The sequence below is a fragment of the Aspergillus pseudoviridinutans genome (assembly GCF_018340605.1).
Source record: "Aspergillus pseudoviridinutans IFM 55266 DNA, scaffold_1, whole genome shotgun sequence".
Lineage (NCBI taxonomy): Eukaryota > Fungi > Ascomycota > Eurotiomycetes > Eurotiales > Aspergillaceae > Aspergillus > Aspergillus pseudoviridinutans.
Window position 1 is genome coordinate 5,038,526 of NW_025091281.1, and position 26,157 is coordinate 5,064,682.

Consider the following 26,157-nt stretch of genomic DNA (forward strand, 5'->3'; position numbering starts at 1 on the left):
ACGGTTTCTTCAGTTTGAGTGCTGTGAACAGTGGATAGAGGAGTAAGTCATCCACACTCATTGGGGTCATTTGAAAAGTTGAAGGGTGGAAATAAGCAAAAGCTAATTTAGGTCAATTAAATACTTCGGAGGCAGGAGAGAGTTACCAAAGTTTATATGCGTCAAAGCCAAGACATCAAGATCTGAAGGCAAGCGTTTATCGCATGCCCTTGTCGAAGCCCTGGCAGCTTCGAGTAAGTAAGAGCATCATGAATGAGTAAACACAAGCAGGAGCCACCTTACCAGCCTTCGTAATAGCCAATTACTCTTTGCATCGCACTTCCACCACTGCAACTTGGTTCGTTCACTGGACCACAGCCCCCGAACCCTTCCTGGCAATCTGTCCCACAGAAGTCCTATGAAAGGAAAAGAAGTAAGTATCATTATTAAATTTCAGCTTTGCAGACACTCACCTCTGTAGTTCCACAGAAACCGAACTTGGAACAGCAAACATTTAGGGGGCAGGCTTGAGAACCTGCTTTGGCGTACTGCCCACATTCGGCTGTCGCATCGCAATTGGAAATGCAGTTATCGACCCCACATTCGGCAGGAGAATATCCACAGACTCCCGTCTGTAGGAATATCAGCAAGAAACTTCGGTCTCGGCTTCCCACAGAATTACCTTGCTGCAGCAGGCACCATTGGAGCATGGTATCCCAGGGCCGCAGGTCCCGATAGGAAGTCCGTTATCATCTCTCTTCGATAGTGCGAGGGTGTCCCCTGACGAACTTTGAAGTGCGCGGACCAGAGGATTTGCCGTTTGGCCTGAGACGTTGAGGAAGACAGGCGTTGAGTTTGAGTGTGCAGAAAACAAAGGTGGGTAAACAGAACTTGCATTCGCTGCTTCCACTCCCTGACTAGACAATGCAGCCACATAGGAAAGCGCCCAAAGCAGGGATCTTCGGCTTTTGGCAACCATCGCTGACGAAGGCGAAAGAAGAATCAAATTTGACGAAGTCTCTTCCCTCAATCAATAAAGATGCGTATCGGGTTTGAGCGCGAGATATATATTCTTGACTAAGGGAAGAATTGGTATTCCCCCCTAACAATCGGCCCGAGCTGCAAAAAGTTTGAAACACTACCCAGTATCGTCTGTCCAGGTCCCACATAATCACGAGTTTGTTTGGAGTAAGTACTCGCTTCAGGGGAGAAGAAAATTCCGAAAGCAAGGTTCAAGAGTACTGTGGCATTAGTGTTATCTGTTAGTCCCTCTTGTCCACTGCTTCCTTGTAGCAAACGAGTAGCCATTGACAGGCTAGGGCTGTAATGCTTTCTTGCTAAGCATAGGACAGTTTTCACAATCACTGGCGCCAATTGAACGAGAAGATCGACAGCAGGCCAGTCTAGCCCATGGTAACCTGAACACAAAACCTGGCCATCGAGAAAGCCAAAAAACGGTCCAAAATTATATTTCACCGAGCTATCTACGGCTACCATGGGCCAAAGTCCATCCAATGTAACCCTACATTTAGGAAAGCAGGACAGCCTTGGGCGGGCAGTGCCCCTGCTAGTTGAATTAGAAGTCTAGATGCTCGAGGACCACAAAATAAGGTCCACCTTAGCTAGCAATCACAACAGAACTATTGTTTGACAATGACTTAGCGTCAGGGGCTTTTCAATGAACTCCTTTAGAAACAAGATGTTCGCTACATGTATCTAGCGTCGAGGTCAATGGGACATATGAGGATCACGACAGATCACGGCAACGAGCAGCCATTGTGGCAATTGGAGGGAGAGTTGTTGGCAAGCGTAACTTCAGGACAATATGCGGTTGAAGCTGTTTTAACGATGTGGAATTGAGTCAACGAATTAGTGGATATGGTGTATGGGTTTATCATAATGCCTAATAGAAAATGCGAATCCCAAGATACGATGGATTTTCTTGTTATGGATAAGGCGCTTCGGCTCCTCAACTATTTTCCTTGGCCTCTTGCTCAAGGCTCACGAAGTCAGATAGATAGTGAATAGACTCGTAAGTCCGAACTTTCGCAGAAGACACATGCCAAGAATAATATAGGCCGCTAACTTGAATACGAACGAGCCAGAGTGGATCTACTTAGCTTCATTGTTTGGCTTTGTCGAGGCTCTTGGAACAAACCAGAAATGGTTAATACAGTCCTAACCAAACCTTACTACATTGCGGCTTCCTCAAACTCAGCCTTAAGTATTCGGGCGCGCCATCTAATGAAAGCCGTCGCCTCAGCGCTAAATTTCGGTATAGAAAAATATATTAGAGATATACTGTTAAGCAACCTTCTAGTTGTAATTTACACCAGAAGATGGGCACGGGTTAAATGGAGTGACGAGTGCTCAGTTGAGCGAGGTGTTGATGTCCAACCAATCGGGACAAATCGACTGCCAAGAAGTCAACTCCTTGAGCATGATATCTGCACTCAACGTACAAGGAAAGGAGTCAAACAGATGTTCCCCTTAGATGGTGGCCCTGAATCTGTACGAGCGGGTGTGACAGGCCATATTTTAGGAGATCCCTATCAAGCATCGCTTCCTGAGTTTATCCAGCCTGGTGATATCTTCACGCAAGATAATGTCTCTCGGTTCATACCGTAAGGATTGTGAGAGGTACTTAATGCATTACAGATTGAAGTAATGATCTGACTTCCATATTCCCCTGATCTCAATACCAATTGAGAATCTCTGGTCAATGACGAAGCAGAAAATCTATATGCTTTATCCAGGACTTGAAGAAGCGCCTGATACTGGGGAGAAACATCAATTGCTTTTTACTGCAGCTAAGTCTGGCAACTATAGGTCTACTATTTCCAAAAGGTATAAGGACCATGCTTCACCAAATAAAGGCAGGTATTGAGGCAGACAGTTGGTATAAGACATATCAGTTAAAAATCACTAGGTAAAAATCCCTGGATGTGGAGCCATTTTAGATTTGAAGACTAGACCTGATACAGCTGCAATCATATGGAAAAAAACATTTTCTATTCCGAGGACTGAGCTACGTATGGGCGCAGATACTTGCCGTTTTGAGTAAAATCATCATGGGCGTGAGAGTAACTGCAAAGTAGATATCATCATCTAGCTCTGCCTTCTGTGCCATATCATCTACCGGACTGAATCGCCAAATCCAGCAGCCGCTGGAAGACGTCGCTCCGAAAAGATACTACATTCAGGGCCAATTTATCGCCTTGGGGGTACGCCGTAGTCAGTAGAGATAGACAATCTCTTCGTAGTAAAGGAGGGTAGACGAGACTCAGACTTCTTGCCAAGATTGAACCCGTATTAGGTGGATATCGAATGTCATAGTCCACTGAACTGAGCAGTTGAGCTTATGAATCTTATGGACCCCTTAGAATCTCATGGTGAGATTCTCAGCACGAAGTTTAAATAGTGGCACCTTCACGCTAGCCCTAATACGGTCTATGTACCTGCTTCAGTTTGTAGTACCCACTAGCTAGTACTAAAAGATTCTTTTCCCAAGTGGCAAAGTAATCTTGAGGCCTCCCTGTGAAGAGATCTAGATTTCAGCATAACTATCCATACCATTATTAGTTAAAGAATATATTACAAGCACTCCAATTAGGCGAGGAGTTGTGTTTCGTGGTCCCACACCAGGCTTGGTGGTCGGTAGACACGGTGAGACATTTAGAGTTGGCATTCAGGTGGGCTCTCAAGACTCCTAGGAGCGCCCTTGACACCATAATATTATGACCAAGTGTCGGGACTCGAAGGTAGTTACTGAAAATCTCCCGTACGACTGGTTTCTTATATCCAGGAGTGTTCTCCCACAGCGCAAGTTGCTCACCCCAAAATATGGCCCATATCAAGTTTGGCAAGGGTGCCTCAAGGCTGACCGCTCTGCTCGGTCTTTGGACTTTGATTTTCGGTCATGCAAATGGAGCGTTCAATATCTACGCAGGGCTGGAGAAAAATCACGTGCAACAAGGTTATGATCTCTCAGACCAATGCCTTGCGGCTTTGTAAGAAGACGACCATTTACACTACAAGCCGAGTAAACTTATGGACAAGCTTACGTATGGACATTTTAGAAACAGTACGATTTGGTGCGATAAATCAATCGCTACCCAAGCAGCATCGGGTCCGGATAATTATTGTGAGTAAATACTGTTACTCCATGAAGAGAACCACCACTAATTGTTGAACAAGACTGGTCTGAGCAGAACGTTACGACTCTATGTACAGAGGAATGTGCAAACTCGCTTTCGTCCTGGCTTGCAGTTGTGGAACAAAACTGTCAAGGAGAGACTGTCTTCTCCACGGATATCTTCATGCTGGCAAAAGCGATACCAACCTTGTGGCTAGAAGGCTATGGGTTAGTTTGTCTGCAGGATAGGTGAGTTTACTTCAGGCGAGCATACAGCGATAGCAAGCGGCTCACCAATGGCTGTTCTGGGTCTACAGCGCATCCAACTGGTGCTTTCTCCAGTCACAGAAATGGCAGGGAAGTGATTATATTCGGTGAGACTTAGCCATTATTGGTCATGAATGATATTGAGTGTAATGCTAGGTGGTCCCCTGATGCATGTTATAACGAAGATCCAGCCGACAATCCACCAGAGTGCCATGATCCGAATTTCTCAACAGCACAAATTACACCGGAGATGATGGACGTAACTCGGCTCTATGACCAGGCTCTGGTAACCGTTAAAGACCCTTTCTACTGGAACACTAGACTGATTCATATTTGTTTTTCTTTTTAGCTCTGCAGCGAGTGCTTCATCAAGATGTGGAGACAGAGATTGCAATCATCAATGCTTGCAATGAGTGAGCATACTGACTATCTTCTCGCACAGTATGAGTCGATGCAAAGAAATTGCTCGGTCACCCTGCCTGTTTCTACGTACACATCAACTCTCAAGGTCAGCCCCAGCACTGTGACCCAATCACAGTTCAGCACCACCAGCACAACCATTCCAGCGACTGCGACATCATGTCTGGGACAATTAATTGAGCCTGAAGACGCTGTTACTTGCTTAGGATTGTCGGATGCATATAATGTCAGCACTGGGGCCGCTATTCGCGCTACCCAGGATGACTTCTGCCAGTTTGACACTCCCATCTGTCTTCCGCCTCCTTGCGAGATAGACATCGTAATAGGCAATCCTTCTTGGTACATTTCGCTTTGAAGGAGCTTTTCCGTTCTGTACTGATGTCGTAACAGCGAAGAGTTGGCCGCTCAATACTCCACGGAGGGGTCTCCAGTGACGCTGACACAGTTCCTTACATGGAACCCGGCCATTCTTGGCTCCTGTGGACATTTGAACCATGTACAAAGAATTTGTAAAGGGTAGGTGGCATGCGCTGCAGCATTCCTCCCAGAAATACGCACTAATTCGTTGACTCCATTAAAAGGCCCCCCGGGGGCCGCTTCAAGCCCTCTGGGGTGATATCAGCCCCTACGACGGCAGGTTCTTACTATACAACAGGTTGCACGCCTTTAAATTCTTATAGTCCAGCGCAACTAACAAACACATGCAGCTGTAGCATCAGAACCTACACAAACAGGAACCACTGCAAATTGTGGTCGATACTATAAAGTCGTCTCGGGGGACACGGTAATTGAAACCCAGTAGCATCTCGCTTCATCAATCAAAGCTGACACGTTGTCTCAGTGTAACTCGGTAGCTCTGCGCTTCGGAATTACTTTTGCAGACCTGCAGTCTCTAAATGCCTATGTGAGTTCCATTTCATGCTTCCTCCTATCACAGTTCTTACTAATTGCATTTCGTATGACGTACATAGCTGTGGAACAATTGCACTAACCTCTGGCTCAATTACGACGTTTGCGTTGCGCCCGTTTCTGAAGCCCCGATTTCAAAAGATGGTACTTGTGGAGCCGCCAATGGATATGGAGTATGCGAAGGCTCTCAATTTGGAAAGTAGGTCAACCCCCGTTTGTCGAGTCATGTATCTAGGCCCACGGTTTGACCGGCGATCTATAGGTGCTGCTCAACAAGTGGCTACTGCGGTAGTACCGGTGATTACTGTGGCGCAGGCAACTGTGCGTCTGGTGCTTGTGAGCTCAACACCGGCGCGACGACAAACGGCACCTGTGGTCCTGACTGGGGCTATTTAACGTGCACCAACCCAAGCTTTGGCCCGTATGTACTCAGCGCATTTTTCAGGCTCCGTCCTTCTTCATGCCAGATGATAACAGACATTCCAGGTGTTGTTCTATATATGGATACTGTGGGAAAGGATCGGACTTCTGTGGGCCTGGGAAGTGTTACTCGGGAAGTTGTGAGGATAATAACGGTGGACCCAGCATCAACGGTGAGTGTGGACCGAGTTTCGCTGGCAACAAGACGTGCACTGGGACGCAATTTGGAAATTGTTGCTCTACCTCGGGGTACTGTGGGAGCACCGAAGAGTATTGTGGTCAAGGAAAATGCTATTCCGGTGCTTGCACATCTTGACCTTGTGTCCGAACTACGCAGGCTGATGGTCATCCTGAACACTATACAACAGGAGGCAGAGTATTTGCAATGTCTCTGGTCCTATGGACCTTAGACCTTGTTTATGTAGTACTATAATGGGAAACTTAAGAAGGGAGGAAAGGTTAATCTATCTCACCACCTATGTGAATGAGACGCGTTGTGGTAGAGAAACTTGTGGGGCCGAATTGTAACTTCGACCTTACTTGTATTGTGTCAGTATAAAGGGGACGTTGATTGGATCCCAGTCTAACAATGGTTTTACCAACTAATGAGCCGTCGAATCAATCTAGTAGTGGACTTCCAGGTTTCAAAAACAATAGTACGGCTATTCAAAATGGAGCAGGGCTGCTCAAGTCTGTGACGAGGCAGATCGGGCTGTTGATAGAATCATTGACCATTTGTGGAATACTTAGCGAGGAAGACTAAGGTAATTTGGTCTGAAGGTGGTTGGAAATTAAACAGGAGAAATATTAGCTTTTTCTGGACTGTAAAAAGAATTAAACGTCGTAAATGATGCCTACTACAGCGCGGCTTAGTGTCGGTTAGGTACCTGTGCCCTGGTCGGACAGTTGAGGCGCTTTCAAAATTGGAGTCCTCAGGGACACAGCTCAGCGTGTGTCGGAAATAGCTCAGCATGGTTCAGGGAAACCTAACTCAACTTCGAGTCTTCGACACATGCTAAGGTCCAGCGTGTGTTGGTCATATTCTATCATAGATTACCTCTGTACTATTATCACCACCACCCTAATTTCCTCTCTGACCGTGAATACTAACTATGAAAGGTTTGATTTTAAATAGCATTAAATTAAATTATATACATACCCTGTTCACCCCTTATTATCTATAAATTTATGCTTATTATATATATAATATCAATAGATTTCAGTTATTTTAATATTATGCATATGCAGAGTGTAAGAAAAAGGAGGAGAATATAGGTATGTAAGGTTAAACAAGTATGCATATATTTATAATTTACTCTACTATAGTAAGCATTTAGTAGTTAGTGTTCGCGGTCGGAGAGAAAATTTAGGGTGGTGGGTGCCGTACTCCTTGAAATTAATTCATGGTTTGAGACACACTGACCTTCTTTCTGCCGGACCACGCCGACTATTTTCCAACACGCGCCGAGCTGCAAGCCCGGAGTTCTCCCAACAACGCCAGTGGATGGCTGATTCGTCAACTGTCACATCACCTATCATCGTTCAATTCAGCGCGCGAGACCTCCAGCCGTGGCTTACATGAGAGACAAACTAATGCTATACCCAATATTCTAGAAGGACTCTCGATCAGATATTACATCCCTCTTCATGTTCCAGACAAAACCCAGCCACCGGATCTCTGCAGCGAATCCAGTTCGCAACCTGGACGGCATGGACCATGAACGATGTTCGGCTCTACACAATGAAATACTGTATAGAGGATGGGTGGGCAGTGGCAGACGAGCTGATGAACTCCCTTCCCAGACATGGTGGGATTACAATGCACCTCCCCAGGACACTCTAAACCGGCTATCGCCGTCCTTGGTAGCCTTCCTCAAGCAAGCACGCTTCTTACCATATGAAGAAAATCCCGATTATTCTTTCTTCTACTTTGTGGTAGGTTTGGTGAACAGTGAAGGTCTTCTATCAGTGTCAGAGCGGGGAGCATACCTAGATAATGAGCGCTTTGTGTTCCTTTACTACGCTACCGCGTATAAAGCAGGGGATCAGCAAGGCATCTTGTGAGTTATCCATACGTACAAATATATACACTTGCATTCTGCTCATACTTCTGGAGATTTGACCAAGCGACGTCAACAGCTGCATTTGTGGGCGATCTCGCAGATGTAACGGCGATGTGCGAACGAGGTTGGGGATGGAAACCCCTCGAGGTTATTCTCGATGCATATCTCGAAATGATTGATCAAGGAAAGATATTTACAGCACTTGACGGCCAAGGAAGTGAGGAATGCGAAATTCTAGAGTCATTCCCCCCGTGGAGGATCCGCGCATTTTCTGACACTGATCTGGAAAAATCCGTCATCTCCATGAGGCGACTTCTCGATGCGATTGAGACCCGACTACCGGTGCAGAAGCCTCCGAAAGGAGGAAAAACGCTTCAGTGGTGTGATCTCTTGGCTCAGGAGTTCCTACCTACCTCCAGCTTTGCGTATCAATTCTTAACTAGAATTGCGGCATGGTCAATTCCCATCAAGTACATCGCCCCGGGTATTTATCTCCCAAGCAAGCCCGACCAGCAGCCCTACCAGTCCTCACAGTCTGAGCCGGAAGGCATGCCCCTCCGCATATTCCATATCGATGGGCTGGGCGGCCAATACCCTTCATGGACACCGCTGAATGAAAGTTCCACAGTCCCCGCGGGGCTCTACCTCAGTCAGGTCGTGCCTAGAACCAACACAGCTTTCGGTGACGGCTGTGTCCTCGTGCTCCCGTACGGACTTGGGGCGCACGGGTGGGCCCGCAAATCAGACGGCGAGCAGATGGGCATCAATCCTGAGAGCGAGCAACCCATACCTACCAATCAGTCCTTTGGGCTTTATCAGTCTGGGTTTACAGGTTTCACGGATCTTCGCGCCGTGCAGCTCTGGAAGGTGCTGCAGAGCTGGGCGGAAAGGGTAGAACAGGGAGATTGGGATGTGGATGAGGATGGAGTTGGGGGGGGGATTGAGAAGTTCAAGGACGCTGATACTGAGACGCATTGGCGAAAGTATTGGATACCTCCCAGCTGGTGAGCAACCTCGGCTCCGACGTTGCCAAATGGAGTATTGGGCGCTGCGCCGTATAGGATATCACCGGCAGGGTGAATCCAATACGCTCTGCCAATTGCCCGAGGAATCATACAAGCGCCAAGAATCATGTTTGCATCCGATCACTCGCTGCTCTGAGATATTTGGTCTTGTTACATTTGTACAAAGTGAGGTAGTCCTATGCTGATCAATGCTGTGGTATATTTCTAGTATTTTACCAGGATCACAGACCCTTTCTTTTATTAATGCCGCTAGCTTCATAAAGCCGAGATCCGTCTAACCTCAAAGCTCTGGCTGGTAAATTACAGCCTCCAGTATTGATCTATGTGACGGAGCAGCAAGTACAGACATGAAAGTGGCTGGCGCGTTCTTTATAACCTACACCATGAAGAGCTTCCATGTAGATATAGGTATTATCGGCGGGAGTTCTATCCTCCCAAGGTTACTTTACCTTGTCAGCTCTTGATATTTCATTAAAGAAGCCCATTGCCTAGATGCCCCAGAATGCGAAATATATGCGCGGCCCAAATCTAGTATACTGTAATTAATTTCCTACATCTGGTCTTCACTGGCTGCAGTCTCTGGCTGGATCTCTGGCAATCATTGATACAGTGAGGCAGTTCTCAGGTGACTAGACAATAAGTAGGTGCTCACAATATATGATCTTTTTCCTTCGACACTTCTCGGTATATCATGGGCCATTTACAACTGATGAATAGATATGGTCACTTTGAATATTGAAATCCTGGTAAGTTAAAGCATTCAACTTGTGATAGATATACTCATAATGGAATGAGGCCTATGATGATCAACTGGACGATCTCCTTTATTCGCGTTTGCTGAGTAGATATCCAAAGGTACGTCTGCGGGACACATCACCCATAATTTACCATTTGCTGAGTTGCAGGTGACCTATGCGTCAACCTCCTCGGCAACATCCTATCCGGCCTTGCCCCTGTGGAAGCATTCCAGCTTTTTTCGAGAGAGCCCGCAAAAGATCTAAGAAGCTGGAATGCCCAAGCTTGGGATGAGGCCTCGCATCGAGTTCTCCCCAGTTCGATGCTGATGGAGACCACATAGACACGCAGGGTGTTCCAGTCCTTCCCGTTTTCCTTATTCAAGGTCGCCCCTACCTGAGAAGTCAGGCGGAGACGGGGGGTAATGAGGAGAGAAGGGGAGTGATGGGGAGTAGTGAGAAGAACATGGGGTAATAGATTGGGTGTGACGCACGCTGCGTACAACAGCGTGAGCTGGTGGTCAATGCACCCTGGGTCCCATCGCCATCGAGAATACTCAAGATCAGCAGGCATCATTGGCCTTGAAGCCGGGATTGTCTTGAGACATCTCTCCTCTCGTCAAAAAGGCCTTGTTGATATCGAAACACCGGGCGCGTGCATGAGCCATCTGCTCCCTTCTCGATCCAGGCTAGAATGGTTGTTCTCGCCCTGGTTGTAGATTTTTTGAACAAAGGCCATTAGTGCAGGCTCGTGCTTTGGCACCTTCTGCTCAAAGCATGGCCTTGTGTTCCAATTGTTCCACATGTAGCATCAACACACATTATCTAGCTATTGTTCCACTCGCAAAGTCTGAATTAAAACAGCAGATAACGCCTCCAGTCGCCCCGGTAACTCTGGCTCCAACTGGCCCATGACAACATCAGACAGCGTGGATGCGCTGCTCCTGCACGCCCGTAGCTTGAGCGAAAGCCTGGCCATACATCGCTGCACGCGGTGCAGCTCCCCCAGAACGCGTTGGCTGGCTGGCATGCGAGAATCTAATTCGTCATCTCCGATTAAATCGCTATCTACCCAAATCGCCGGAATTGTTGGCTGCTGGGACTGAGCTGATCGCTCATTGACCGAGGCGGCTTCTGCGTACCGATCAAAAGCCTTGAATATTACTAAGGACCCGTTGCCAGGAGGTAGCTGTCCTGGGAACAGGCGCATTGCAGAATGATCTCCAGGGTGTCCATGATCTGTTGGTTGGTCCTGATGGTTATATTGAGGAACTGGGCCGGACCATTGGGAAGTGGGGGGCCGCATGACTGTAATAAAGCAAAGCCCAGGACAGCTCGAAGCACGAAAGGCAACAACAGAAGCCGCTATTGCAGTGTGGTGGAGTGCACATAACGTCGCTGTCTACTGCCACTCTGCCATAGAACACATAACACGGGATACGACACTTTGCGAACAACGAGTAATCAGGGCGCTTAATACTCGGTGATCGAAGCCAATACATTTATCGGGGTCCTTCACCTGAGTGTTGCGAGTCTCGTCGAGCACCCTGCTGCCATGAGATTCCCGTGGATGTCGAATATACTATCCGTTTTCCTTTTGAAGCCGACCCGAGGGTAGAGGGACTTTCCTTTGAGATAGAAATACTCCCTCCAAGCCCGCCAAACGAAAGAAGGGAACTGAACCCTGTATCTCGGATGGATGAAAACAGGATCGTTGTCGGTCCACAGAGAGACAAGGATGTTCGTGAGATCACAGTGTGTGAATATATGTTTCGCCCCTTCTCCTATCCTTGTTAATGTCTTCTTTAATAAGCAATTTTGAATCCACTTTTTACAGTTAGTATCCGCAGAAAGTCCTTTGGTGGCAAATCCACTAACCCTATAAACATTCTATCCTTCTTATTAAAAGTAGACTTAGTAAGATGGGTAAATCCTGCAAAGAACCACTCTGTGAAATTCAGTATAGACAACTTTGTAGGGCACAGAGAGATCATTCCATGCAAAGAGAAGATATAAAATCATAAAAAATCCTTGACTATAGCCAGGTCTGGTATACACTGTCCTTTACAAAGGCCCTCTTCTCAGAGATTTTCATCCTCTTGTGACACCTACCTATGTGTTTAAGAGATAAAGATTCAGTAAGATGAATAAGTTTATATTAAAGAAGTATAGATGGCACTAATATAATATATACTAATAGAACTTATTCCTGGAGAACCTCGGATTTATCTGAATAGAAAATCTCACAATAATGTTAGTGGTCTTTTTCTGAATTCACTCCTCAAATATAGCTATTAGCTTGGACAACGGCCAGTCTAACAACCTTTTATCTTCCTTTAGGCATTTCTGCAGCACAGAGATACAGTGTAATACAAGGGGGGGGGAAATAGTATTCACAGCAGGACTAAGAGAAGAAATAGGCAGCAGATTTCAAAACAGTGCGAGATATCAGGATAAAAGAGTATAAGAGAGGTCAAGGAGGGTAGGCAGGACTTCTTCACGCCTTTTGTCGGGGGCCCCGTATCCTAGTTAATATATTGTTAATGCCAAGTGAAGCAGCTAGAAAACTGGCGTGGAGGATAAGAGGTCAAGGTGATCACATGTTGGTGTTGAAGAGGTGAGTGAATCACCACAGCTGGGTGAAGGAATCACCTTGAAGGCGTGAGTAAATCACCTGACGCACCCAGGTTACCCTTTTAAAGCGGCAATGACTGGAGGAGGAAAGGAAAGTGTCCTTGTAGATTTTTGAATGATAGTATTACCTAACTAGCTCCTTCATACTGAGATGCGGGGGCAGGAACCTGGAGTACGGCACCAAGCCCTCATTAGTTAACGTAATTCCCAAGTAAGTCGGACACCCTAGCGAGCCGGACACATCCGTATTCCATATAAAATGGCACACATCAAGCCTTTGCCATCTTAACAGCCAAGCATCTACAGGGTCTAAGTTTAGGTAGGAGGTATTAGTATAGCCATACAGAGTTATACATGAGCTACAGCCTCTTAGTACATATAAATACTCAGGTAATATAAATTACATCTGTATTTTTGGTGATATTACCTTTTTAGACATTAAGTGAGAGGAATGGTATTTTAGGGCCTTGCAAAAAAGTATTTATATACTTTAATATATACAGAGTCTAAATATTTTGCTTACATTATCGCATATGTGGACATGTTGAGATATCATAGCCTCGAAGAGTGCTATTCTATATGGAATACAGATGTGTCCGGCTCGCTAGGGTGTCCGACTTGGTTGGGAATTACGTTAACAGCCTAGTCTTTAGTCAACAGTGTTTCATGTCGGTGCCTCCCAGAGTACGGAGTACTGTGCTTTCTGTTGAACGTAAATGTATATTCAGAGTCAGAGGTTCTTGGTAACAAACTTCGAGCTTGAGCCATCTAAAGTGCTGTCAACATACTTCTCTAAGTGTCTGTGATCCATTGTGTTGAAGGTAATTGTTTCTACGTGGCTATATTGTTCGTTAACTCCCCTCCTCGTGGCTTACCAATAGTCACCTATGGACTCGAATTTACGGAAAAGGCACTGCCCATCCAGGCAATAGCACTCAAAGTGCTGGTATGGTTGCTGTGGATCCTCCAATGGAAACGAAGACTATTGCAGATAGAGTTGCATTTGGTCTGAGTTTGGGTGAGTCCAACCCCAGTTGGAACTGAACCACTGCAATTTCAAGTCTAAATTTTAGAAATTGGAATCAAACCTGTGTCCATTCTGATTCAGTGAGAGTTTAACCGCAAAATCCACCCCTAGGCCCAGATAGGCAGTCACTAACCAGCCCTGGTTAGATTCGGTTCAGTTTGGTTTCGATTTTGGTTGGTTTCAGGTCTAAATTTCAATGGTTTTCAGAACTCAATTTCTCATATCTTAGGCCTAGGCCTAGGGCCCATTAAATATCTTATAGAAATTAATATTTTTATATGAAATATATGGTAATTATCATCATATTAATCTATATCTAAAATTTCAATTCAATACCTGTAGGGTTGAATGAATGGTGATTAAAAATCCTTCTTAGACTATAGTAATTGTCGAAGGTTAATACATATATATATATAAACCAACACCGCTTCCATACCAACCCATGACAGAAATAATTATTCCCTTAAATCTCACTAACCACTAGATATTTTGAATTGACATTTCATATTTAGATAGACTAGATAGTAGGCTATCTAGTGATATTAACATTTCTAGAGAAATCCTAGAAACTAGTGATTACTAAGCAAAATGGTGAGGTTTGGTAAACCTGATCTGATAAATCCTTAAAAACTGTAACTGATGGTTTTAACCGAACTCGAATCGGTCCCACCCTAGGGAAACCAAAACTGGTGCGATTCCCTAGGCTAGGAGCCAACCCTCACCGCTGTGAGTGAGGGTTGGATTCGATTTTAGCGGTTCGGGTATGCAACTCTAATTGCAGAAAAGAAAAAGTCCCCCGAGTTGGAGTTCCCGCCTGTTTCTAAGGAAGAACATGATGACATTGATACGGTAATGTTTCTGACTGCATTACACGTTTGTCCTCTAGGTACCTATGGCATTGGCCTGCCTGCTCGCGCAAAATGGTACACGTGGTTGCGAAACCAGCGCACGCTTTCAATTGTTTCTCGACCCCTTTAGCCAAAAGGCGCTAGGCCATATTTGTGAATTATTCCGAGCCCCCAATCAAAAGCTGATTCCCCCACCATTTGCCATTCAGCGAGATCCTTAAAACAATTTATTTCCTTCTTAGCCTCCTGCCGATGGTCCAATCACCGACCAAGTCGTCGCATCTTTCTATTTGCTATCTCTGGTTTCTCCGTCCTCGGCGCGTCAACAGTCCKTCGAATCATTCGAGTCTGCTCCTGGACTAGAAACTATATTGATAGAGATATCCTCTTTTATTTTATAACTTTCTAATATGGAACTGCCCAGGTGACTAGACGCGTATAAGAAGCGTTGCAGCAAGCTATATAATATAATTCCTTTCCTTCTTCTCTCCATGCTTAGTTTTCCGTCGATTACGTATCCTTAGATAGGAATGAGCACCTTCACAGGATCTACTGTTTACCCATGATTCTATGATCTTGCAATCTTAACCCCATTCTAGCTTTACAAGGCGTGTTCCTTGCTGAATTCTGCACTGAGCAGCGCTGAGCCTAGCTAGTAAGCTCTCAACCGTCACATTTAGTGCATCTATAGTCTCAATTAACCGAACCCTCAACTTAATTAACCGAAGGCTGACCGTAGCGCTTGGTGGCGACTACTAGCACTTCCTTGCTCCAGCAATGTGGCTACGTATCCTTAGGTCCCCCTGCAACGTCAGGTAGGAAGGCAGGACTATGGCCAAGGTTAGAATCAGGGGCAAGAGGCAGCGCTGCTGGCGATGCCATCAGGCTATACAAGGGATACCTATAGCGGCTTAGACCTGAGAGGCGGATACAATAGGATAGGATACGAGCGAGGTTAGGGCCCCAGATGAAGAGGAAGCGGAGAAGGGGCAAGGCGGTGCGGGTGTCCTTTAACCCCCTTATCCCGGCATATTACAGTGTAGCCGCGCCGTTCGAAGGCAGGACTGTGCACCACCATCTTCGGCTAATAGGAGGTCGCCCAAGGAGGTCGGATTCCTGTACACTGGGGAACTAACTGAGTGAGGAAAACGCCCCGCAAATGACACTGCGGGGGAAACATGGCGTGTGGGGCTGGTGCATCTACGGAGTACTCCCTACTAGTACCAGATTACTCCGCTCGACAAAAGAGCCGCCCACCATAATTAAAACTACACCCTTACACGCAGGCCCTAGAGCAACTCGGGAGAAGTTCCACCGACGTCCGCTTCGGCTAATAAGAAAGGTTAATCCAAGCGATGGCGAGACAAATGGGACTTTGCTACCTTGGCCCCCGGAAAAATGGTCCTAATTAGCGGAGATGTTGGGATGTGGAGGTCCGGAGCGAGCCTTACTCAATTGAGCTAAGGTCAGGATTACCATCACGAGCGTGTTGTCGCAGAAATAAAGAGCTAAAACCCCAGTCGTGCTGCCCGCCTCTTTTCATTCTCACATTTCTCCCAAATCGTCAACATGAATAACGTCGTCACAGAGAAGCCGACCTCAGCGTTGGAGCTCGAGGAGCAGCCCACCTCCAAGGGCGGACCTGTCTACGATGTCGGCGAGAAGGTCAACTTCGACAGAGCGGGCGCCATCAATGCTGAGGATATCGAACATAAGATGACTGTGCTCGAGGCTGTCAAGGCCTATCCCGCTGCCAGTTGGTGGGCATTCGTCATGTCATGCACCATTGTAAGCTCTTGCCCATGAATGGCAGATCATTTCTCTAACGCTGCGATAGATCATGGAGTCATACTGCGTTTTCTTGATGGGACAGTTCATAGCCACAAAGAGATTCGCCGAGGATTTTGGTGTACGGAGCGACGTAACAGGGGAATATATTATCGAAGCTTCATGGCAGTCAGCATTCCAGTGTAGCGGACCACTCGGTGCCTTCATCGGTGTATTCATCGCAGGTCCCATTACCAGTTGGATTGGATATCGATGGGCAACCATTGGCGGTCTCATGTTCCTGAACGGCTTCATCTTCATCTTCTATTTCGGCAACAGCCAGGGGATGTTTTTCGCGGCCCAGATCCTGGAAGGCATCCCGTGGGGCATTTTTATCGCCAATGCACCCGCCTATTGTGCCGAAATTGTGCCAATGAGATTGAGAGCTCCAGCGACGCAGATGTTGCAGATGTTCTGGGCTATTGGGTCGATCATTGTTGGCGGTATCACTTACCACTACCAATCCAAGAATGACTCCACAGCATACAGGTTCGTCCGCTCCCATAGATGCCATCGAGGAGCACTGTACTAACAGTCATACCAGAATTCCCATTGCACTCCAGTGGATGTTTCCTACTCCTCTCGCTATCCTACTCTTCATTGCGCCTGAATCTCCCTGGTGGCTCGTACGAAAGGGCCGTCTGGCTGAGGCAGAAAAGGCTGTCAAACGCCTTGGACGCGCGAGTGCAAATGATAATCCCGCTGACGCCGTCGCAATGATGCGTCGCACGATCGAGCTTGAGAAGACCGAGAAGAAGCCCAGTCTTGTTGAACTGTGGAAAGGTACCGATCGCTACCGCACATTGATTGTGTGCGGTGTGTATGCATCTCAGAATCTGACGGGCAATCTGATTGCTAACCAAGCGGTTTACTTTTTCAAACGTGAGTCCAACCATTTTCTGCAACCTCATAGCAGACTAACACCAGCTCAGAGGCCGGCATGGCAGACAACACCGCATTTGCACTTGGTCTCATCACTTCTGCCCTCCAGATGATCTTTGTCATGCTCTCTTGGATCCTCACCACATACCTCGGCCGACGCACCATCTATGTCTATGGTCAATTCATCAACTGTGCATTCTTGGTCGCGCTCGGTATTGCGGCTTCAGTTGGCGGTGGTATTGCGGCTAGCAATGCGCAAGCATCACTTGGCTTGATCGTCTCCGTCCTGTTCTGCTTGGGACCCGCCCCTGCCTCATGGGTCATCATCGGCGAGACATCTTCCGTTCGTCTCAGGCCACTGACAACCGGTATTGGACGAGGTGCCTACTACTTGGTCAATATTCCTTGCATCTTCCTTTCCAGCTACATGCTCAACACTGATAAGTGGAACCTGGGCGGCAAGAGCGGCTATGTCTGGGCTGGCACCGCCTTTATCTGCACCTTGATGGCTTGGATCTGGATTCCAGAGATGAAGAACAGGTCCTTCCGTGAGATCGACATTTTGTTCCGGCGACGTGTTCCGGCTCGCAAATGGAAGCAGACGGTCGTCGATATCGACGACGATGAGTAGATGGAAATTGTTGTTCGGAGAAGCCTGGGTGGCACTGCTTGTGCAGGAATGGGTGGTAGGGACGAGTTTCTTACCAGATACTTACAGATGATTATTTTCAAGATGAGTTGAAGGGTGAGAATCACGTCGGAATGTACTGCATCCTCTACCCTCATCGGTAATGGCTGCAACAGTACCAGGCTTGTTTTTAGTATATCTGATTTAAGAGGTGTTGCACGATTTGTAGGGCGTGTACGTAGGCAGCAAATCACATGCTAGGGGTATTAACAACGCAATAATATTCGCTTTCTTCTCTACCGCTGCGAGTTCGGTGAGGTTTGGGTTCGGTTTTTGTGGCTCAGTTATGCAGCTCTAGCCTCGGTTGTTAGTCATTGCGGACTCCTTGCAAACACCAAGTTGCAGTGAGGTCAGGCGAGCAATGATCCTGCAATTAGTAGGTGTAGAGTCTAGCAAGGACACATCCCCGGCTTTCATTGACCCCCCCCTGGATGGTTTATTCGTCCTTTCGGTGAACTTCAGCATTGACAACTAATGAAGTATTGTTTCTGACAGGTGTTGCCACTACCTGATCGAGCAGTGCCACATGATCGGGATTCAAAATCATTATTGGTCAGAAAGCCGTGTAAATTTCAAGGTTGTCTCATCACCGGATCGAGCTGTATCTGCTTCAAGGTCTTTGCTCTGTCCTGAGCGAGCCGCCCTCCCCCACCTTTTTCCCCAGCTTCCCGGCGGCCCCGAAAATTGGAGGAAATAGAAGCCAATGGCAGGACATGGTGGCGGTTGCGCTAGTGAATTAAAAATTCCACCTGAAATAGTCACATACAATAATTTGCTTAACTTTAACACTAGCCCGCTTCTTGTCAGCTTAGATTTCAAATAGGCTTAGCGCAGCTTGGTTATCTCTGGCGTGAACTCTACTGAACTGTAGGATTCGTGCCTCATCCTTCGCCTAGACATGGATACGAGGGCATTCCTCAAATTAAAGATTTCGTTGGGCCCAGTATTATGGGACATGCCATAGACTTTGACCTACCAAGATAAGACACACTGCTACTGAGGTGAGCAACCTGCTCATCCCTTTTTTCAGACTGTCTCTCAAAGCTACGACCCTGCGCACGACACACTCGAGATGCATCCATTCACACGAAACCTCGTCCTGGCCGTCCTGTCAGACTTGACGCTGGTGCAGTCCTCAGATTGTGCCCCTCCGTCCGTCGACCCTGACTATGGAACCTACCTAGGGTTGTATAACCAGGAGTATGCCCAAGACTTCTTCCTCGGTGTTCCTTATGCGCAGCCTCCGGTTGGTTCCTTGCGCTTCGCGGCACCTCAGCCGCTGAGGGAGTCATTCGACGAGCCTCGAAACGCTACCGAGTATGGCTGGATGTGTATCGGATACGGCTCGGATACTGCGAACCTGGGTAACCTCGGTTGATGAGGACTGCTTGACTCTTAACATCATCCGTCCAGCAGGACTGAAACTAGGAGATGATCTCCCAGTTGGCGTCTGTGCATGGTGGAGTAGGTTCTGAGCTCCTGACAAGTGGATTCTCTGCCGGTGCTCTCTGATGTAACAGAGCCACCTTAATGGAGGCTCACGCGACCCGCGGTATAACCTGAGTTATATCGTCCAGCAGTCAGTGGAAGAGAAGAAGCCGATCGTCGCAGTGTCGATCAACTACCGTCTCTCGTTCTGGGGCTTCCTGTTCAGCAAGGAAATGGAAGCGGTCGGTGCCGGTAACATTGCCTTCAGAGATCAGCGTATGGCGCTACAATGGCTTCACAACAACATCACTGGGTTCAGTGGCAGCCCAGACAAGCTCACAATCTGGGGGGAGTCCGCCGGTGCTCGATCCTTAGGAATGCAGCTCATTGCATACGATGGAATGCACGACGGTCTGTTCCGCAGTGCTATCCTCGGGAGTCGCAGCCCTCTCGCCAAGTTCACAAATGCTGACGGTTGGCAACCATACTTTGACGCTCTCGTTGAGAAGACGGGATGCGCTAATGCTATTGATCGATTGGACTGTCTCAAGCACCTTCCCTGGAAGACTCTCAGTGCCATCTTTAACGGCACGAACCCTTTGAACGTCACAGCGCCCACGCTCAGCGCTGTCATCGATGGCGACTTCATGACCGCCCAAGCGTCTGTTCTGCTGAAGCAAGGCAATTTTGCCAAGGTCGCGCTCTTGACTGGCAACAACTTTGATGAGGGCACCGCATACGCGAAGCAGGGCATCAGCACCGACTGAGAGTTCGACGCGTGGCTCGCCAGCCAGGGCCTTAACAGTGACCAGGTCAAGTCCATATCGGTACTGTACCCCAATGATCCTGTCCTGAACACTCCCGCCTCTTACGTTGGCATGCCTCCTGTAGTGCCGTATGGCCTTCAGTTCAAGCGAGCGGCGGCTTTTGCTGGAGACTATCAACGACATGCTGGCTGAAGACTTCTCGTCGAGTCCTATGCCCGGTGTTGGACTGCCAGTGTACTCTTACCTATGGAACGTGATCGTCAACGGACTTCCTGCACCCATTTACGGAGCCACCCATTTCCAGGATGTTGCATTCGTTTTCGATAACATTGAAGGCATTGGATATGCTGCCAACCCGTTTGCGAACGAGCCTCAGTCACACCTAGAGTTGGCGGACCTGATGAGGAAGATGTGGGTTCACTTCATACACTACACCAGCCCCAACTTGGAAACTGCTACTATCGCGTGGCCGAAATATAAGCCTGGACTCCACAATACCCTTGTATTCGATACTGATTACGAGTATCTTGGCTACATTGCGAAGGACAAGTACAGAAAGGAGGCGATCTCGTACCTCCAGGACCATGTCTTCGTGTAGTCCTGAATTCTTCCTTGTATCCCATTGCCTGGCAGCGCTAGTCGTGATTAGCATCCTTTTTCTGCCGCAAATACCGCTCACCTCATCTAAAACTAAGCGCCTGTAATCAGCATGGAATATGATTATCTGAGCTATCTATGAGCAATCTACATCTTTGTCACTGAAGGAGGTCGCGGTGTATGAATATCAGTCCACCATGGCTTTCCTTGCAAGCGGTGGTAAGCCTGAACAGAAGGTTAGCAATATGTAGATGTATCACCTTATTGAGCGTCTCCCACCCGACATACAGCTAGGCCCAGTGAAGCGGCGTACAAAAGAATCTAGGCAGATCTAACAGAAGATACAGGCCTGCTAGCCTGCTGATACGATCTGCTTAGCCCTACTTAAAGGTGTTCCCCCAAACCCAAACCAAGCTAGTGTATAACTTCGAGTGTGGCTTCCGACCAGGCGACGGCGAAAACCAGCATGTAGTTGGTAGGAATTGGCACTAAGATATCTGGTCCGTCATGCTGAGACTAAGCAAGGCGAAAATATTACTGCGCTTGAATGTATTGCTATTGATGGCTATTGATGGATCCGCTATTTATATTCACAAGCAGCGGCGTCTTTACGGAAGCATGGTTCGACGGCAGCAAAGATTTACCACCAGTTACAATAGTTGGAACCTCACTAAATGGCTAAATTGATCAATTAGCCAACCAACTAGTCAACCAATAGCTAGATTATAGAATGATGAGACAACAAAACATGACAGTGGCGCGAAGCGCGGCGAGAAGGATATCCTTATCTCCAATGGCCACAGCGCCCACCTCACCCTCGAATTCTTGCAGAAATGCGAGGATCACAATATCTTACCCTTCAGCCTTATATCTCATTCAACCTATTTTTACTAGCCACTTGACAGCAAGCTATTTGTGAGCTACAAAGGGCATTTCCAAAGCCTGAATAACAAGATTTCTTATTAGGCGGGTGAGCCGATGGGGAGGCTAAATTCCTACAGGTGATCAGTCCTGTACAATCAAAGGCCTTGAAGTACTAAATCATTCATGAATCTTTTTAAGGTCGCAGTACCTAGCCAGTCAGTAGCAGCAAGGTACTAAGCAGCTATCTAATGGGTGGGATAAGATACCTAATCTAATCGTGCCTGACCTTCGCTCCTACAGCTCCTGTACACCATCACTGCCACCGGCTAATTTCTCATCATTTAGCCTTAAAAATACACCTCCGAAATCAACCACAGTGCTTCAAAATAACCAGGCAAAGCTAGTAAAGCACGCAGAACATCTTACACCAAAGCTTCAGCAAAACATCGAGCGTATCTCCACCATACTTATACGGCGCGTGACACCTTTCAATGGGCATTGATACAGACACAAGATTTAGGACTGCACACGAACTGATACAGTGATCTAAGACATAGCAGCAGGTCAAAGGGCTTAGCCATACTGGTATATTAACCACACGCGATGCGAATAGATTAATTGCGACTAGGAAGGTCAAAGAAGATGCGGCAGAAGAGAGACAATTTGCAAAGGAGTATGAGAAAAGATACTTTATTTAACCAATTTCTAGGGATCGGTTAGATCCAGAGCGGGCGCCTTGATAGATTGTCCCTTGGATTCAGCAGAAAACATCGTCCGTCTGGACACCACCTTTGCTAGAAAGGTTCCCATCTGTTTCCCCGGACGGCACAGATTCTCTCTTCCTCCTCAAGCTTATTGTAAATAGCTTGTTGGCCTGGTATAATGCTGGGAAGGCTCTAACGGTTAAAAATCTACAAATTAATATGCTTATCAGCAGAAAAGCTGTATCTGGTCTCTTTCCGAGGCGCAAAGCCTGTCCACGAGATTGGATGTGTAGTTGCTAAAGTTTTGCGCTAAGCCGTTCACGTTTGCCTTTTTGTAAGATCAGCACGCTTGTCCACTAGATTGGACGCCTGGCCTGATATTTACTAAAGACTGCGTAGGCCACCCCACGAAATCTAACCTTGTCCCGTCTTCTCTCAGTCTTATTACATCTGCTTGTGAATTCTTGAGTAGCCCCCTTAAAGTGGGCCCACGCTCATCAAAGCCTCGCTCGATCGTAGCCAGAGATGTGATTTATGGCGCGAAAGTTTGATATACAGGCGATTTCCTTAATGGCTTGAGGAAAGCAGGTTAAAGCGACCGACGTCACCCTAGCTCGGCGCTGTCTCGGATCTGAGTTTACGCTAAATCCTGGCCTAAACGTGAGTCTGCCAGCCCTCTTTGGAGCAGTGATTTGTTTGGGGCCTCACCATGATTGTGGTTCTCGTCCAAGTGACATAAATTACCACTGTTTCAAACCTTCCCTTCATCAGTAATAATCCTTTATGTGAAAATGGGAATTATAAGTGGATATCTGAACAGAGTAGTACAATTTCTAGAGGTCTGAAACGGCTAGGCCTTTGCGACACTAACCTAGGGGATGTATTTAGAGTACATCTTGTTATCCTCTTGGTGTCAGGAATGCTCACACTGCATAACCTTGCAACCTCGCTATTGAATGAAGGATGAGTGAAAAATGAGTGCTGACATGCCGGACCGTGGACCACTCGTCCGAGTGGTAACTGCAGTCGTGATCACTTTGTCTACTGTGGTTGTACTTTTGCGGTTTATTTCTCGTGGTCTTATTGTGCGACACCTTAGTAGCGAAGATTACTGCTTGCTTCTGGGCTGGGTAAGCGGATCCCTGTCCCTTTTTTGCGATCGGAAAAGGGCGTGCGACTAATTGTTCGACACAGCTTATCGCCGTCGGTCTTTCGGCTTCTGTCATCCTTGGGACGACTAATGGCCTGGGGAGGCATGATAGCGACATTCCCGGCGACTGGCAGTATCGGCTTCTGCAATGGACATATGTCTTCACTGTGCTCTATGTCGGTCGACCCGGTGTGAAAGAAGGTCCTATGTCAGTGATCTAACGAGTTTTCTGAATCTAGAACCCTGCCCTCATGGCAACTAAAACCTCTATTCTTATGCTTTACCGACGCCTATCTCGGACTTTGGCCTTCTTCCGCACTGCAACAATGGCCTGCTTGGTGATTGTTAACCTGTGTGGCCTCATATTCACTCTTCTGTCCATTTTCCGGTGCCGACCAATAACCAAATCCTTCGATTTGGTTTCGGGCAGTGAGAAGTGCATTGATATCGTCACACTATACTTGGTTGGGGCTCCTGTGAATATTCTGACGGATTTGGTAATTTTAATCCTACCTATGCCACTTTTAACTGGCCTTGTTCTTCCGTCCAAACAGAAGATCATCCTGGTAGCGACTTTTGCTTTGGGCGGGTTTGTGACTGTTGTTGATGTGGTGCGGATTGCTTATTTGCAGGAAAGCTCGACCGCCCGCCTCGAGACTTTGAAAAACAGCGAGCAGTCTTCTGCTCAAACGAATATATTTTGGTACACAGCGTTCACATTCATGTGGTCAAGCGTTGAGGTGAATGTTGGAATCATTTGCGCCTGTATCCCCGTCCTTAAACCGCTATTTGTTCGTCTCACTCCTAAACTCTTCGGTTCTGCGGGCTCCCCGGGCTCCAGGGCAGCAGGAAAGATGCCGTCTGGTGGTCATATGGCATACAGCGAAAGTAATCCAAAGGCGCAGCGGTTAAATCCTGCCTCACGACATCTTTCGAATTCCTTGCAACCACTCACGTCCCAAAACTCATCCATATATCAAGGAGAGGAGCATAATATCGAGCTACAGCTCATGAAACCCCCGGCTTCTCAGCCAGCACAAGGCTTCTATTTGCCCACAACCGAAGTTCGAGTCCGCAGTCGAATTTCAGAACAAGTGCCAACGCCGCGTATTGGTCCTACTCGACATCAAAAATCCTTGGTTGACTTAACCGATCGTGAATCGCTCTCACCGCTACTGATAGTTACCGTCCTATTTTTCCTCTGGGGCTTCGCTTACGGACTGCTTGGCGCTCTAAATACAAAATTCCAGGCCCTTGTTAATATCACGAAAGGCCAAACAGTTGCAATTCATTGCGTCTATTTTGCGGCTTACTTTACCGCCCCTCCCGCCTTCTCGTATTCTGTCCTGACAAGGTTTGGGTTCAAAATCACAATCATCACGGGTTTATGCATATTCGCTGTCGGCTCTTTGGTGTTTTGGCCGTCCGCCATATTGGGCTCGTTCGCTGGGTTTGTCATCTCCAATTATATTGCTGCGCTGGGACTAGCCACTCTAGAGGTTTCGGCGAATCCGTTCATAGCTCTCTGTGGACCACCTCAGCGTGCAGAAGGACGTGTGAATCTTGCACAGGCGGTCAGGGGTGTTGGCAGCGTGGCAGCTCTGTTACTTGCAAATCTTGCTCTCTTCCAGCAAACAAGCATCAGTAACCTAGTTGACGCACAGTGGACATACCTAGCCATATCAATCTTCTCCATCGCTCTGGCCTGCCTTTTTTACTATTATCCGCTACCCGAGGTCACCATGGATGAGCTCGACAAGTCCTGGGGTCCAATGGAGCCTCTTCCTAGGCAACGGCGCTCGGGCCTGTCCATATCCGTCACTACTTCTGTTATGGTTGTTGCAGCCATTTCCCAGTGTGTTTCTTTGGGAGCACAGGAGACCGTCTCTCCAGTTACATATCCTGTGCTGATCCATTGGCTAGAGCATGCTAGCAGCGATCAAGCGTTTTTACTTCTCGCAGCACTCGATGGCCTGGTTGTCCTAGGCCGTGTGCTCGCAGGGGTGATCTTCTTAATCACACCTGTTAGGCCGGAACAGCTTCTCTGTGTTACGACAGTCGGTGCATCTGTTACTTGCCTTCTTTCCACTTTTCTCAACAAGAAGTCAGTTCTAGGACTAGTTTTCCTTAACTACTTCTTTCAGTCCGCAATTTTCCCGACCATTTTCGTCACGGCGCTGCGCGGTCAGGGCCACCGCATCCAGTTAAGCTCTGCCTTCCAAATCTCATCCATGGTCGGTGGCGCTATCTTTCCTGCTGTTCAGTATGGAGTAGAGAAGATTGCTTCCGTGGAACATTCACTTGGCGTCCCCGCCGTCCTTTTTTGCCTAACGCTTATTCTTCCTTTATACACATTTTGGGAGCCGGTATGGAATGTAGTTAAGAGACCTTCGGCGGGACCTCCACACACGGAAGATATGCAGGCGAAGTCTAATGGGCAAAAGACAACTGGATATCCTGAGATAATGGTTGAACATACCTTTGTCATTGAAGATGGACCAGCCTAAAATATATTTACATCTGTTTCAAAGGCAAGAAGACAAGCTACGCAACCAGTGCTATCACACCAAACTCAAGTGTATGTATTAAGGTGGATTTCAGTCCATAAATAAAATTATGTGGCAAGGACGACAAAACAAAAAACAAAAAGACAAATCATGTATGGTGCACTCATTTGCTGTCACATACTCTTCATCCTCCCGGAACAGACGCCAAAGAATTTGCCTGCACGGACTGACGCCGCTCACAAGTTCCTCATCATCTACCGCCACCACTCAAGATCTCCACAA

At 47.3% G+C, this 26,157-nt stretch overlaps 7 protein-coding genes across 7 annotated transcripts; 6 read left to right on the forward strand and 1 right to left on the reverse strand.

The window, feature by feature from the left end:
- Window positions 1–4,790: 4,790 nt before the first annotated feature.
- On the forward strand, window positions 4,791–6,540 carry Asppvi_001740 (uncharacterized protein; the record flags this gene model as incomplete). Its single annotated transcript, XM_043298032.1, has 7 exons — window positions 4,791–5,140; window positions 5,192–5,317; window positions 5,383–5,438; window positions 5,509–5,585; window positions 5,643–5,705; window positions 5,773–5,909; window positions 5,973–6,540. 7 exons carry the CDS (start codon window positions 4,791–4,793, stop codon window positions 6,538–6,540), a joined length of 1,377 nt encoding a protein of 458 aa, XP_043153967.1.
- A 1,237-nt stretch (window positions 6,541–7,777) lies between these two features.
- Window positions 7,778–9,201, forward strand: Asppvi_001741 (uncharacterized protein; the record flags this gene model as incomplete). The annotated part of the gene is made up of 2 exons (XM_043298033.1): window positions 7,778–8,190; window positions 8,247–9,201. 2 exons carry the CDS (start codon window positions 7,778–7,780, stop codon window positions 9,199–9,201), a joined length of 1,368 nt encoding a protein of 455 aa, XP_043153968.1.
- Window positions 9,202–10,781: 1,580 nt separating this feature from the next.
- Window positions 10,782–11,258, reverse strand: Asppvi_001742 (uncharacterized protein; the record flags this gene model as incomplete). The annotated part of the gene is made up of 1 exon (XM_043298034.1): window positions 10,782–11,258. The coding sequence occupies one exon, from the start codon at window positions 11,256–11,258 to the stop codon at window positions 10,782–10,784; it is 477 nt and encodes a 158-aa protein (XP_043153969.1).
- Window positions 11,259–16,030: 4,772 nt separating this feature from the next.
- On the forward strand, window positions 16,031–17,801 carry Asppvi_001743 (putative MFS maltose transporter; the record flags this gene model as incomplete). The annotated part of the gene is made up of 4 exons (XM_043298035.1): window positions 16,031–16,249; window positions 16,299–16,777; window positions 16,833–17,170; window positions 17,221–17,801. 4 exons carry the CDS (start codon window positions 16,031–16,033, stop codon window positions 17,799–17,801), a joined length of 1,617 nt encoding a protein of 538 aa, XP_043153970.1.
- Window positions 17,802–18,930: 1,129 nt separating this feature from the next.
- On the forward strand, window positions 18,931–20,053 carry Asppvi_001744 (uncharacterized protein; the record flags this gene model as incomplete). Its single annotated transcript, XM_043298036.1, has 3 exons — window positions 18,931–19,222; window positions 19,275–19,306; window positions 19,379–20,053. 3 exons carry the CDS (start codon window positions 18,931–18,933, stop codon window positions 20,051–20,053), a joined length of 999 nt encoding a protein of 332 aa, XP_043153971.1.
- Window positions 20,054–20,183: 130 nt separating this feature from the next.
- Asppvi_001745 (uncharacterized protein) lies at window positions 20,184–20,651 on the forward strand (the record flags this gene model as incomplete). The annotated part of the gene is made up of 1 exon (XM_043298037.1): window positions 20,184–20,651. One exon carries the CDS (start codon window positions 20,184–20,186, stop codon window positions 20,649–20,651), a length of 468 nt encoding a protein of 155 aa, XP_043153972.1.
- A 3,043-nt stretch (window positions 20,652–23,694) lies between these two features.
- On the forward strand, window positions 23,695–25,875 carry Asppvi_001746 (uncharacterized protein; the record flags this gene model as incomplete). The annotated part of the gene is made up of 1 exon (XM_043298038.1): window positions 23,695–25,875. One exon carries the CDS (start codon window positions 23,695–23,697, stop codon window positions 25,873–25,875), a length of 2,181 nt encoding a protein of 726 aa, XP_043153973.1.
- Window positions 25,876–26,157: the final 282 nt, after the last annotated feature.